Source organism: Glycine soja, chromosome 17 (assembly GCF_004193775.1).
Source record: "Glycine soja cultivar W05 chromosome 17, ASM419377v2, whole genome shotgun sequence".
Taxonomy (NCBI): Eukaryota; Viridiplantae; Streptophyta; class Magnoliopsida; order Fabales; family Fabaceae; genus Glycine; species Glycine soja.
The window spans coordinates 19,867,318-19,882,418 of NC_041018.1; the positions used below are offsets into that span (position 1 = coordinate 19,867,318).

General features: G+C 33.8%; 1 protein-coding gene and 1 long non-coding RNA gene across 4 annotated transcripts; both read left to right on the forward strand.

Annotated features, from left to right (window-relative positions):
- Nucleotides 1–2,876: 2,876 nt before the first annotated feature.
- On the forward strand, nt 2,877–4,336 carry LOC114392964. The gene is made up of 2 exons (XR_003662440.1): nt 2,877–3,409; nt 3,835–4,336. It is a non-coding gene; the product is annotated as an uncharacterized LOC114392964 (long non-coding RNA).
- Nucleotides 4,337–10,200: 5,864 nt separating this feature from the next.
- Nucleotides 10,201–14,604, forward strand: LOC114394197 (probable disease resistance protein At5g66900). Of its 3 annotated transcripts, none has more exons than XM_028355837.1 (6): nt 10,201–10,284; nt 10,559–11,221; nt 11,718–12,121; nt 12,325–12,686; nt 13,011–13,264; nt 13,387–14,604. In XM_028355837.1, exons 1-6 carry the CDS (start codon nt 10,257–10,259, stop codon nt 14,214–14,216), a joined length of 2,541 nt encoding a protein of 846 aa, XP_028211638.1. In that variant the 5' UTR covers nt 10,201–10,256; the 3' UTR covers nt 14,217–14,604. The 3 variants fall into 3 exon arrangements, with proteins under 3 accessions (XP_028211638.1, XP_028211639.1, XP_028211640.1); XM_028355838.1 differs by having other exon boundaries at nt 10,206–10,275; XM_028355839.1 differs by lacking the exon at nt 10,201–10,284 and adding an exon at nt 10,378–10,399.
- Nucleotides 14,605–15,101: the final 497 nt, after the last annotated feature.

The window sequence follows — 15,101 nt, forward strand, 5'->3', positions numbered from 1 at the left end:
TTAGAACTTCATCTACATTTTGATTTCTATTTACCAAAACAAGGTTTGGTTGTTCCTTATCATTCATTAATCTCGTTGGGACATTAACTTCATTTTCATGATTATTATTATTATCATTAATTGGTCTTTCTTGAACTGGTATTTCCTAAATTATATGTCTATCCCCAAGCTGGTTTTTAGGAATGGCCAAAGCATCTCCTATTCGAGTTAGGGTCTCATTCATATGTTGATAACTTTCATTGGTAGTTCTCAATAAAGGATTTAAAATTGAGGCCATGTGATTTGTCAAAGTATTAACCATTTCATGATTACTATGATCTATTTGTTGCCTAAAAACTACTAATGTTTCATTAGAAACACCCGTGGAGACCATGCTACCATCTCTTGTTATACTTTCTTCAATAGGAACTCCCATATTTCTTAACTGGTCAACACCATAAGAATGGTTGTTTCCCCCAAGTTCTAGAAGCTTATTGGTTAGCCTACTAACTACAGTAGGTTGTATCGTGTTTTGATTTTGAGGTATGGGTAAACTCAATTGTGGCATATTCATGTCATTAGACAATGGTGGCATACCCCATGGTCTTGTAGTAGAAAATAGTGGGGTGTTTGTAGTTGACACTAAATTATTTTGTGGTAAAGAAGTTTCAACATTAGTTGTCTGGACTTGTGAACGCATTGTGTCTTCGCCACTTACATTTATAGGTTCATTATTTGGCTGACTAGCACCCATAACCATTTCGTTATTTACCTCAGAGGATGGGTTTGTTTGATTTTTTTTCATTGCTGCCATTATTATTAGTAGAAGTGTCTGCAACATTATTGTTGTTGTTGTTATTGCTATGATTTCTTTGACTATTTGTTGTCATTCTACCACTTCTTAATAACATACAATTCTCCTTAAGATTTGTTCTTAAGATCGAGTTTTTCTAGCAAACAGTCGGACACGCCAATTTGTTAATCGTGAAAATTGTACTTATTCTTTGAAAACAATTTATCATTATAAAAGAATAATTTTCACTAAATGATTCTATTAACAAATAAATATTTAAAGATGAGACATATAATCCATTCTTGATTGTAAGTTATTTTTTTTATCAAACAAACAATTTCATAGTTTTTAACTTATCAGAGAATTGTCTAATATTTAATACATATGGTGATAGTAATTTCGATTAAAATATTCATAGATAATTGTTATTGTATCAGACAATGATTTGTAAGATAATGTTTAAGTATTTTATAATAGTGTTTTCCATATAAAAGTCATTTTCGATAACTAATTTATAATGAAATTTCGATAATAATCTTACTAAGAAACATGGATAGGAATAGTAAAAATTTCGAGAAGATATGGAGATTGGAAAAAGTAAAGGGGTTAGAAAGATGCACTAAGATAAAGAACATGAATTCATTAAAAGTGAGAATGAATACATACACGATGACCTTCTGAACCAGTAGCTAGTTTCGATGTGTGACGTTGTCGGTGTTTGAGAAATTAAGGGATAATGATTCAATCCATCAAAAATTTGCCGTCAGAGGTCTTATTTATAAACTTATAACACTAATGGTCCAATTCTATGATTGCGACACTATACAACAATATTTCTAAATACACATATCTAATGTTATTTGATGACTTCATATAACTTCTTCCACAATTTCTTCAATTGATGTTTCGAAATTCAAAATAGTCTTGCTTTTGAGCGCTTTTAAATGTCACATGTGCTTTAATAAAGTCATCAAAAATGTCAATTTCTATCGAAATGAATTCTTTCGATGGCGGATACAACTTATTGAATTTTACTCCAGAATGTCAATCATTCTTTAATGCACTCTTCATTTTCTTTTGAGACAAGTTCATCAAAATTATATAAGTTTCATAACTTAAACAAATTTTACATAGCAGAGGTAACACTTATACAATTATACTAAATTGTATAATTGAATTTTAGATGAAATATTTGCTTTAGACAATACTCACTTACTCGCTTTATAAATATTAAGCTAAAGCAAATATTTCGCCTAAAACTTTATTCACTTGCACACATTATACTAAATTGTATAAGTGAATAATGTTTTAGGCGAAATATTTGCTTCAGACAATACTCACTTTATAAATTTTAAGATAATATAAGATAAAATGTGGGTCTCAAGTGAAGACTCTTACTTATAGTGAGAAATAAAAACTAGAAAAGTATGTCATGCAATCATACATAGATGATCATGATTAAAAGATAGTTAGTGTTCATATGACCATTTAAAAAATATATTCATTTTATTTTTAATGTACAAGAACAAACACATTTAAGGAAAGAAAAGGAGCTAAATTACCAAAATGATTAAAAATGTATTTAAGTCTATAACAAAATATAAAAAATACTCCCTTTGGTCTTATATATTAGCCATATTCTAGAAAGAATACTTGATCCTATTTACAAATCACCAACTAATCTATTAATAATGATTTTTCAATTTTATCCTTTATAATATTCTCAACACTTCATTATTAAGGAAGAAAAATATTGAGATTAAAGGTTGTTATTGATCTATATTCATTGATGGAGATAGTAAAGTAATGAGTGAATATTAATAATGACATGGAAGAGAAACAATGTGAGATGATAATTTAAGCTAAACATTTAATTACTTATTAGTGGAATTAGTTGGATGTGTAATTATGTTAGAATATAATTGAAAACTTGTTTTTTTATTTTCAGACATATTTAATGGCTTAACTTTTCTTTCTTGGTGTTGATAATTCGGTTGAAAATGATCAATATAGGATCGGATGGAGTATTACATGATGGGAGGCTTAAGAGTTAAGTTAACTTAAGACACCGCCTTACTGTTCTGATGAAAAACTTGGGACTGAAGACACAATACTAATATTAATTATTAATACTATAAAAGAAAAAGGCATTGCAAGTTGTTTGCCGGCATGTGCGCGGAGGAGCAAGCCAAGGACGAAACAAGCCGAAGATGAGCGAACTCGAGAATTCAGAAATATGAAAAAGAAGAGAAGTAAAACTGAACTCGATAATCTCGTTGAACTCAGGACAAATTGAATACTTAATTTCTCTTCTCTCTAGAAACGTATAGACGAAACAATTTCTATGACTATTTCTGCTTCTGCTTCAGATGCAACCTTTTAGTTTTTGCAGTTGCCACTTCATGTCTTCATCCCTTCTTCTAATTCTCCGATCTCCGATGTTTCCCTTCCCAAGAAGACCTCAACAACCGATCTTGGAGGCGCGCATCACAACCATGCTTCATCGCCGAAGATTTATTTGCTACTTCTTTTTCACAATTTCCAATTGCGACTTGCCGGAAGTTGCAGAAGAGGCTGAAGCTCTCCTTTCACGAGCAACGCGTTTCACCAATCCATGACCTGTTCTTCCGGTTGCAGGTAACCTATACTGTCCGTCCATTATTCACACTCGTATGATTTTTTTAATACTCTTTTTTCTTTTTATTTAAAGTTAAATATTTTTTTCCAAATGTTTCTTTTATAGAATTTTGTTATTGTTACTATTATTTTATTTATTTCATATTTTTAATTTATATTAACAAAACAAAGTTAATAAAAATAATATAGGAAACGTTAAACAAACTATTCACATTTTATTGGTTGAAATAATAATAAATAATAATACTAATAATTATAAAAAGATTGAATTGAAATTGTTGTTGTTGATACGTTACAATGGAAAATGTCAAATGAAGGTTCCCATGTAAATCTAAAGAATAAAAGTAAAATAAACATAAAAGCATTAATCATGATTCTTGATTCGTTGATGGAATAACTTTTGCTCTCGTAATTTTGTAATGCAGAGAATCAAACATGATAGATGTGGTTGTAGTCGTCCTCTTGAGTGGTTGAAAATTGAAATGATGAATAATTTGAATTGCAGTTTCCTTGACTTTTCGTATTAAAAGTCATTGCCAACTGCCAAGCAATTTCCTAAAGTTATGGTATTCAAGGACATGTGGTGCTCGAGGAATACTTTGTAGTTTGTCCAACGGATACGCACCTCCCTTTTTGGAATTGCGCGTACGTTTAAAACGCTAAGATTCTCAGATCAGAAACGCAGACGAATCGTTTAATACTTCACCAGTCACACGACCCTACGTCGTTTAATACGTTCAAAACTCCAACAGCTTCTTTTGTTACTGTCAAGTCTCTTTAATTGACCATTGAATAAAGGAAAAGGACTGCCGTGTCGTTTAATACGGGAAAACCGGAAAAAGACTGCCGTTTAATAATGTGAAATTATTTTGTCCACTTGACCATTTAATTTAATAAAGAAAAACGACCAGTGGAAAGTTGACTCCATATCAATATGCATTATTTAATTTAATAAATTTTAAACACATTTTATTACTGTATGACTTAAAATTTAGAGTAAATTATACTAACATTATTGAGATTGTGTGAAGTTATATAAACATTCTTTGTGTTTTAAACTATTGCAATTACAATAATCCTCTTGAAGGAAGTGATAGGGTAATATATAATGGAATGTGAGTGTAAAATATTTAAACATTAAGAGATACTCTAAGAGATGTTAGTGTAACATATTAATGTAGCATAGAAATGAAAAAAAAGTAATATTACGTGTATATTAAAAAAATTCAGGTCTCCCGGGATTACTTTAAAATATATTAACATTTAACGGTGTGTATATATTTCTCTATAATAAAATAAAACTGTAGTTGTTATCTGAAAATAACATTGAAGTACCTCAGCATTTGCATGTAAGTTTGGTACATTAACTTTAGGGGTTGGTTTGGTAGAATGGAAGAGAATGATGACGAAAGAAGAAAAATATTTGAATTCATTTCAATATATTTTATAATTTAGTGTTTTTTTTATTTTGTTGCTGTAAATTTTTTTTTTCATTTTAATTATTAGAAAATGTATTTATTTTGATTTTTGTCCTTAAACTGTAGAGAGCCCTTATCTTTTATCTGAAGGTTAGGGTTATCTTCTAACGGATAAAGAGAAAACTGTACGCGTTTCATTAAGTTGTTCTCTGCAAATTGGGACCATAACTCCTTATATTGGTAACTACCATCAGTTACCCCACCTTTGATAATTATAATTTGCCTCCTCATCAAATTATAATTTTGTTGGTATCTACACAATTATCTTTTCATGACATATATGCCCTCAAAATTTGTCATTACATGCCTTGAGCATATTCCAAAAATCTTGTCCATTGATTACATCCACATGTAGAACCAAAACAGTTTTCATTGTATCAATCACAACTAAACTCATCAATGATCACTAAGTCATTCAATTATGAGATATATATATGTATGACCCAAAATTACAAACAATCTCCCACTGTTCACAACTATATATATCCTTAGTCCTTATGAATGTGTTAGACTTTATGAGCTCAAAATTTGTCATTACATGCCTTGAGCATATTCCAAAAATCTTGTCCATTGATTACATCCACATGTAGAACCAAAACAGTTTTCATTGTATCAATCACAACTAAACTCATCAATGATCACTAACTCATTCAATTATGAGATATATATATGTATGACCCAAAATTACAAACAATCTCCCACTAGTCACAACTATATATATCCTTAATCCTTATGAATGTGTTAGACTTTATGAGTTCAAAATTTGTCATTACATGCCTTGAGCATATTCCAAAAATCTTGTCCATTGATTACATCCACATGTAGAACCAAAACAGTTTTCATTGTATCAATCACAACTAAACTCATCAATGATCACTGATGCTGATAGAATCAAATGACATAGACTCATCATGAAATGTGTAGCATGAAAATTACGTGAAGATGGCCTGTACACGTCTATTTTCAACTGGTCCTACTTTACCTGAATGAGATCATTTAATAACCTTAGTGTATAAAGTGTAATAATTGAATAATAAATCATATATATATATATATATATATATATATATATATATATATATATATATAACCAAATATATCCAAAAGTCAATGTATGCATACATAAAATCTAACATAGAACACAAAATACATAAAAGTGACTAACTCCCACTAAACCAAAGATTCCTCGAACTGTAAAACACCCATGTGAGCAACATGCTCATGAAAGACCTTGGGTGGAAGTCCCTTAGTAAGAGGATCCACTATCATGGAGTTTGTCCCTAGGTGTTCTATGGAAATTTTTCCACTCTATACCCTTTCCTTAACAACTAGGAACTTAATGTCAATATGCTTCGACTTGGTCGAGCTCCTATTGTTGTTAGATTACAATACAGTTGATTTGTTGTCACAATATAACTTAAGTGGTCTTTCAATTCCTTCCACAATTTGCAGCCCCGTGACAAAATTTTTCAGCCATATTCCATGATTTGATGCCTCATAACATGCCACAAATTCTGTCGTCATGGTGGATGAAGTAGTAAGGGTTTGCTTGGCACTGCGCCAAGAAACCGCACCATCGGCTAACATGAAAATGTAACCTGAAGTAGATCTCAAACTATCTAGGCATCCTGCAAAATCCGAGTCAGAATACCCAGTGATCTCCAACTCATCTTACCTCTTGTATGTGAGCATATAGTACTTTGTTCTCTTCAAATACCTCATAACCCTTTTGGCTGCTTTCCAATGACCCATTCCTGGATTGCTCAAATATTTGCCTAACACCCCAACTATGTATGCTATATCTGGACGCGTACATACTTGGGCATACATCAAACTCCCTACAGCTGATGCATAAGAAATCTTCTGAATTTCTTGAATTTCCAAAATTCCTTTTGGGCACTGTTTGAGACTAAACTTGTCTCCCTTAGCAACTAGAGTATCCCCGGATTTACATTCCTGCATGCCAAACCTTTTAAGTACCTTTTCGATATAGCTCCTTTCTGATAATCCTAGAATACCCCGAGATCGATCTCGGTGTATTTGAATTCCTAATACAAAGGAGGTGTCACCAAGATCTTTCATTTCGAAGTTTCTTGATAGAAATCTCTTGGTTTCGTGCAACATGCCTATATCATTAGTGGCAAGCAGTATGTCATCAACATATAAGACCTGGAAAATGTATTTGCTCCCACTGAATTTGTGATACACACAATCATCAACAAGATTCATCTCAAAACCAAATGAGAGAATTACTTGATGAAATTTGTGGTACCATTGACGAGATGCTTGTTTTAGCCCATAAATGGATTTTTTCAGTTTGCAAACCATATTCTTTGGGTCTCCTGACACAAAGTTTTCTAGTTGCATTATATAAATTGTCTCATCAATGTTGCCATTGAGAAATGTCGTCTTAACATCCATTTGATGATGCTCCAAATCATAATGGCAACAAGAGCCATGATTTTCCTAAAAGAGTCTTTCGATGAAACTGGAGAGAAAGTCTCTTTAAAGTCAACCCCCTTCCTTTTGGGTATAGTCCTTCGCCACAAGATGAGCCTTATACCTCTTTACATTACCTTTGGAATCTCGCTTGGTCTTAAATATCCATTTGCAACCAATGGGTTTCACACCTTCTGGTAATGGGACAAGTTCCCAAACTTTGTTGTCTTGCATGGACTTATACTCCTCATTCATTGCTTCAATCCACTTTTCTGAGTTGGAATCTTGCACGGCTTGATGGAAGTTGACTGGGTCATCTTCTATCATACCATTATTTTCCTCATGTTCCTGGAGAAATACCACATAATCATCTAGAATAACACTTCTCCTTTCTCTTGTGGATCTCTGCAAAGGTATTGGCTCATGAAGCATAGGTTCTTGAGGATCTTGAGTTTGTTCTTCATGAATGACCAAATTATCTTGAGTAGGAGATTCAATAAAAATGTCTTGTAGAGGTTCCAAATTTGCTTTATCAAAAGCAACTATATGAATCGGTTCTGGAATTGTTACTGATTCTTCCTCTAAGACAAAGTCTCTAACCTTATTCTTTCCCCCAAACTCAATATCCTCAAAGAATGTAGCGGTTCCATCTCAAAAATTGTCTTTAATTTGGGATCATAAAATTTATAGCCCCTGGATCTTTTAGAATAACCAATAAAGTAGCTGCTCACTATTCTGGAGTCCAATTTCCTTTCATTTGGCTTATAAGGCCTTGCCTCAGCTGGACATCCCCATACATGAAAATGTTTCAGACTAGGCTTTCGCCCAACCCAAAGCTCATAAGGTGTTTTGGCAGCTGCCTTGGTTGACACTCTATTTAGAATGTAAGCTGCAGTCTTTAGTGCCTCTCCCTAGAGTAACTCTGGTAAGTTAGAATGACAAATCATACTTCTTACCATATCCTTAAGAGTTCTGTTTCGTCTTTCAGCCACACCATTCATGCTAGGTGACCCTCGCATGGTGTATTGTGGGACGATTCCACATTCCTCTAGGTACTTGGCAAAAGGCCCCAGACGTTGTTCACCTGAACCGTCGTATCTGCCATAGTATTCACCACCATGGTCAAACACACTTTATTCTTTTGTTGAGTTGGTTTTCAACTTCAACTTTAAATGTTTTGAACATATCTAGAGATTGTGACTTTTCATGTATAAGAAACAAGTATGCATATCTAGAGTAATCGTCTATAAATGATATAAAATACTGTTGACCATTCCATGAAGGTGTATGAAATGGCCCACAGATGTCTGTATGTATCAATTCCAAGACGTCTGTAGCTCTATATGCACCTAATTTCTTGCTTTTGGCCTGTTTACCTTTAAGGCATTCAACACAAACATCAAAGCTTGTGAAATCAATGGAATCCAAGATTCCGTTTGACACAAGTCGTTCAATTCTATTCTTAGAAATGTGACCTAAGCATTTGTGCCATAATGCTCCTGAGTTTGTATTATCAATTCTATGCTTAGTACCATGCAATTTTACATTAAAGGATTCACCACAGGAGACTGCAATATCAAGTAAATATGGATTATCATTAACCAAGAGTGAATCAGTTCCAACAATATCTGAATTAAAAGACAATCTGAACACATTGTTTCCAAATGAACACAAATAACCCAATTTGTCCTTATAAGAAACTGAAACCAAATTCCGTCTAAATGACGGTACAACAAAAGTGTCTTTCAAATTCAAATAAAAACCAGTACATAATAATAATTTAAAGTGCCCTATAGCTTCCACTTCCACTGATTTACCATCTTCAACATAGATCCATCTTTCAGAATCGATTGGCTTCCGATAGCTTAGGCAACCCTGCATTGAAACACTGATGTTATTAGTTAGTAGTGACACTAGAATCTAACCACCAGGTGTTTCTAGGTACTAAAGTTAAATTGACATCAGAACAGACCAAAGTAAGAAACATACCTTTTTTCACGCCAAGCATGATATTAGCAGCTTCATTCTTGGGCTCCTCAGTCCTTTTTCTTTTGCCCTTGTCTTTAGAGGTACTCACAACATGAACACTTTCAGTCCTTTCTTGCTTCAACCTTTCCTCTTCTTGCACACAATATGAAATGATCTCATTAAACTACTGTGAAGGAAGAGAAATCAACACTAAATGAATAAGCAAGTCTTCCGATAGCTCAAGCTTTAGTGCCCTTAATTTTGAAGCAATATTTGGCATTCCCATAATGTATTCCCTAACATTTCCTTTGCCTTGATGCTTCATGGAAATCAAGTTATGAAGGAGAATACTTGTTTCTGCCTTATTGCTTTTTGCAAAGCACTTTTCAATTTCATCAAGGAAATCTTTGGCACTAGTTATATCATTTGAAATAGTGCCCCTAAAGATCTCAAGAATGTCACGCTTAATGATCATAAGACTCATGTGATTTGAGTGATCCCACTTCTCATGAAGTTTCCTTTGTTCAGAGGCATTAGAATCCGTAGGAGAAGGGAGTTTCTCAATCCTTAATGCAAGGTCTAGATCCATGCAACCAAGAACAATTTTCATGTTCTCTTTCCATTCCTTAAAATTTGCACCATTAAGAAATGGAACCCAAGTCAGATGAGTAGATATAGAAGCAACAACTGAAAAGATCAAAACAAAAAATACAATAAGCTCACATAATAGTCATCAATGCATTTAAATAATGGTATATCTAATCACAAGATTTCCAGTACACTATTACTGTATCTACACAATTATCCTTTAATGACATATATACCCTCACTCATATGTTAATTAGACCAATTTAATATTTTGGCTAATTATATAAGCCATAACCCATTCATATATATATATATATATATATATATATACTTTCATCAACCAGAAGAACTAACTCAGCAAAAAAAAGACAGACATGAGCCATTATCTCAAAGGTAAGCAGGGTATGTTTAGATGCCTTGAATTTTGTTTATGTTTTGCCCGAATTCTAATCTAAACTGATACTTTTTGGAACTTAAAATTTGAAAAGGAAGGATTTTTCATTGTATCGTTGATTCTGTGAGACTCTTTGTATCTATTCTCTGTTTAAGAAAATAAGGAACTCTCTCTGCTTGATTTTTAATTCATGTATCTATTCTTTTGCTTTCGGTGTTTTTATTTTTATTCTCGTCTTTGTCTTAATAGTGTATATAACATGTTCCTTGTTTGATTGAACAGAGAAAGGAGGTCCTAGGTTGGTTATCATGGGAGAGACCAAACAACTTGTTACCCTTTTGACACAATTTCAAGAGGCAATGAGGATGGTCAAGGATATAGTGGAAAAAAGCAGATCGAGTAAAACGAGCAAACGATTACTAAGGAAAACCCTCAAGAATATGACTCCTCTACTGCAGGAAATCAATCAATACAATGAACACTTGGACCCACCCAGAGAAGAAATCGACACTCTTATCAAAGAAAAAGACGCCGTAGAAGAGATTGTGTGCTGCTATTCCTGCTCCAGGAGCATTTGGTGGACCAAATTATTCTCTTGGCTTCCACTCTACGGGGATAAATTTTGGAATAACAAGAATTATTCCCTTGCTGCAGATGACAACCAAGTTAAGTATATCAAAAACACACTGTACAAGGTGAAAGAGGTTCTTGAGCGTCTAGACATAGAGAATTTTCAGCTGAAACTCAAAGGTGTTGGATCACCAATCAAGTGTCCTTTTGGTGTTCCTGAAAACCCTGAATTCACTGTTGCGTTGGATCTACCGTTGAGCAAGTTGAAGATGGAGGTTATCAGGGACGGTATGTCCACCCTTTTGTTGACTGGTTTGGGTGGATCTGGTAAAACAACTTTGGCTACAAAGCTCTGTAGGGATGAAGAAGTCAAAGGTAAGTGGTAACTCCTCTTTGGTTCCTTGATGCCTGATAAATTGACTTACAAATTCTTATAATAACTTTATTTGTATGTCCACTATCCCATATACAATACTCTATCATAAACTATTACTAAAGAAAGTACAAGACGCGTGCTAAAAAGTTTATTGGAAATTTGCATACATCTATGGAAGTTTTATCTGTGTAATAGATGAAAATAGTGGCATGTGAAATGTTTTGAATCCCTATTTCTAAAGCAGAGTTCAAGTTTACTATATACAGATGTCCTTTGAGAGATTAATGCCTACGTGTCTTTACATCAATAAGATCATATTATAAACATTTCATATTCTTTGCAAGTACTGTTTTAACAGAATAGAGAAGCATTTTCTTTTGATCTGGATTAATTTATTTTCTTTTCTGCTTGGTATTGATTTAGTTATGTATTGTGTGTTTAGTACAAGACATTAATCAAATGCTCTGGGCTGACAGATTTCTTTGCTTTCACCAGGTAAATTCAAGGAAAATATTTTATTTTTGACCTTCTCACAAACGCCTAAGTTGAAAAGTATTGTAGAAAGACTATTTGATCATTGTGGATACCACGTTCCTGAGTTTATAAGTGATGAAGATGCAATTAAACGGTTGGGAATTTTGCTGCGGAAAATTGAGGGAAGTCCACTTTTGTTGGTACTTGATGATGTTTGGCCTGGATCAGAAGCCCTCATTGAGAAATTTCAATTCCAGATGTCTGATTATAAAATTGTGGTGACTTCAAGGGTTGCATTTCCTAAATTTGGAACCCCATATGTTTTAAAACCACTTGCTCATGAAGATGCAATGACCCTATTCCGACACCATGCTCTCTTGGAAAAAAGCAGTTCAAGTATTCCTGACGAAGAACTTGTCCAAAAGGTGCTTGCTTATTCTTACTTTCTGACATTGGGAGTAATCTGTACCAGTCCTTTGTGTCTGAAGCCATTGTTGATTTAGAGAGTACAAAGTTGTGTTTTGACTCCTGAAACTAATATTATGGTAGATTACTTGCCACTTGGGCACCCAAGTAACAAGTTACAACCATCTGTTTACTTACTTTATTTGCTTGCGCTGAAATGCAGGTTGTGAGATATTGCAAGGGTTTACCCCTCGCCATTAAAGTGATTGGTAGATCACTCAGTCATCGGCCTATTGAGATGTGGCAAAAGATGGTGGAGGAATTTTCACAAGGTCATTCTATACTTGATTCCAATATTGAATTACTTACATGCTTCCAAAAACTCTTGCATGTATTGGAAGATAATCCCAACATCAAGGAGTGCTTCATGGACTTAGGGTTGTTTCCTGAAGACCAAAGAATTCCTCTTCCTGTTCTCATTGATATATGGGCAGTGTTATATGGATATGATGATGACGGCATAGAAGCAACGGACATGATAAATAAATTAGACTCCATGAATCTAGTTAATGTCTTGGTTGCAAGGTACAGCGACTAGTTATTTTTTCTTCCCATTCACTTAATCTTATATATAACATGAAATCGTAAATTATTGTTGACAAATAATTCAATAGCATGTGTAGCTGATGCAAGAAGCAATTAGTTCCTTTATAAAAATAGACCAAAATGACAATTTTGGAGTGAGTTTAAACTTTTTAGTTCTTACCTTATACAACTCAACATTTATTTTTATGAAATTATTCTTACAGAAGTTGAAATTTGTACTTAATCTATCCGATAGAGAGCATGTATTTTAATCTTGTGTGATAATTTCTCTTCCTAAGGATTTGTTTATTTTTTTCTTACCAGGAAAAATTCAAGTGACTCAGACAATTACTACTACAATAACCACTTTGTCATCCTCCATGATCTTCTAAGAGAGCTTGCAATCTATCAAAACAACCGGGAACCAATTGAAAAGAGAAAAAGACTGATTAATGACATTAATGAAACCGGGGTGAAGCAACAAGGCATGATAGCCCGGTTATTGTCAAAATTTCTCAGATGCAGTGTTAAACAGACACTCCAACAGGTCCCCGCCCGCACATTGTCTATATCAGCTGGTTAGTTATACCGTTTCTGAAGTATATATACTCTTACATAGTAAAAATGCTAATAAGAAGGTAGCAGTGATTTTCCATTGATTACTCTTCCCAAACTGACATCATATGGGTTGTTTTTGCAGATGAAACGAACACTTCAGACCAGTCCCACATACAACCATCCCAAGCTGAAGTTCTGGTTTTAAATCTTCAAACTAAGAAGTACTCCTTTCCAGAGTACATGGAGAAAATGAGCGAACTAAAAGTTCTTATCATGACAAATTATGGTTTTCATCCCTGTGAACTTGAAAATTGCAAACTACCCAGCTCTGTATCAAACCTGAAAAGAATCAGACTAGAGCGGATTTCTGTTCCCCACGTAGGGGCATTGAAAAATCTTGAAAAGTTATCCCTCTACATGTGTAGTAACATAAGTCAGATTTTTGAAAATGGTACCATCCCAGTTTCAGATTCATTTCCAAAACTATCAGATTTGAACATTGACTATTGCAAGGATATGGTGGAATTACCTACTGGGATCTGTGATATTACCCCACTAAAGAAGCTCAGTATTACTAATTGCCACAAGCTTAGTTCTCTGCCCCAAAACATTGGAAAGTTGTTGAATTTGGAACTCCTGAACCTAAGTTCCTGCACTGATTTGGAAGAGATACCAGATTCTATTGTAAAACTTTCTAAGCTAAGACTTCTTGACCTCTCAAACTGCATAAGCCTTTCAATTTTACCAGAGGACATTGGTGATCTATGCAATCTCAGGAATCTCAATATGACAAGCTGTGCAAGGTGTGAATTGCCGTACTCAGTAACCAATCTTGAGAATTTAAAAGTGGTGGTATGTGATGAAGAGACAGCTGCTTCATGGGAAGCATTTGAAGCTATGCTTCCAAATCTGAAGTTAGAGGTTCCTCGAGTTGAGGTTAACTTAAACTGGCTTCATTCAATTAGCTCTTAAGACATGTCCTGCTTCATGGAAAGCATTTGAAGCTATGCTTTCCCAATCTCAAGTTTGAGGTTCCTCAAGTTGATGTTAACTGAAGCTGGTTTCATTCAATTTGCTCCTATGACCTCTTTCTATAAAAATGTTAGACCAATGATCGTAACTGTTTCATGTGAAATAATCTTGTTTAAAATAGGGATAATAAATGTGTATTCAAGTTGCTGTAGTAGTATTTGCATGTCGTGCAAACAGTACTATGCTACTTGAAAGAAGTTGGTGATTTTATGTGTTGTGTGTTGTCACGATTGGACATCTTAGCATAATGATGCCAACAAAATAATTGAACTATGATAACTTCAAAAGTTTGTTTTTATGAAGTAGGTTTTCTTATCTTCGAATTTAATCTTATGTCCCTCCAATTTTTCGTTCTGATTCGTTTCCCGATTAATGTAATGTATGAAATCGCGTATTTATAATGTTTGCATATATCTTCTTTTTTTTTTCCTAACAAAGTGCTTTGTTTCGTAACAAATGCAGATAGAGTTTCTAGTTTTGAACGTTGGTACAAAACTGCGAAATTCATATTTTATAAACACTTACGAAAATTTGTGAACAAGTTGATTAGTGGCACCTTCTTTGTCGTCATAATACGGACCAGATAAGCATTGGCACATTTCTCTCATGAGTCATGGTTGTACAACGACATATTAACTATGCAACATATTTTAATATTATCATTGGTCTAATGACGGAGTAGCGATGCAAAAATAAGATAAATAGAGTGATTGTTTTGTCTTGTTGCTTTTATTATTATTATTTTACTCATAAAACTTACCGAAGGCCTGTCTTGTAGCTATTTGGCATGGCTTTAATAATTTACAAAGACCACATTAAATTAAA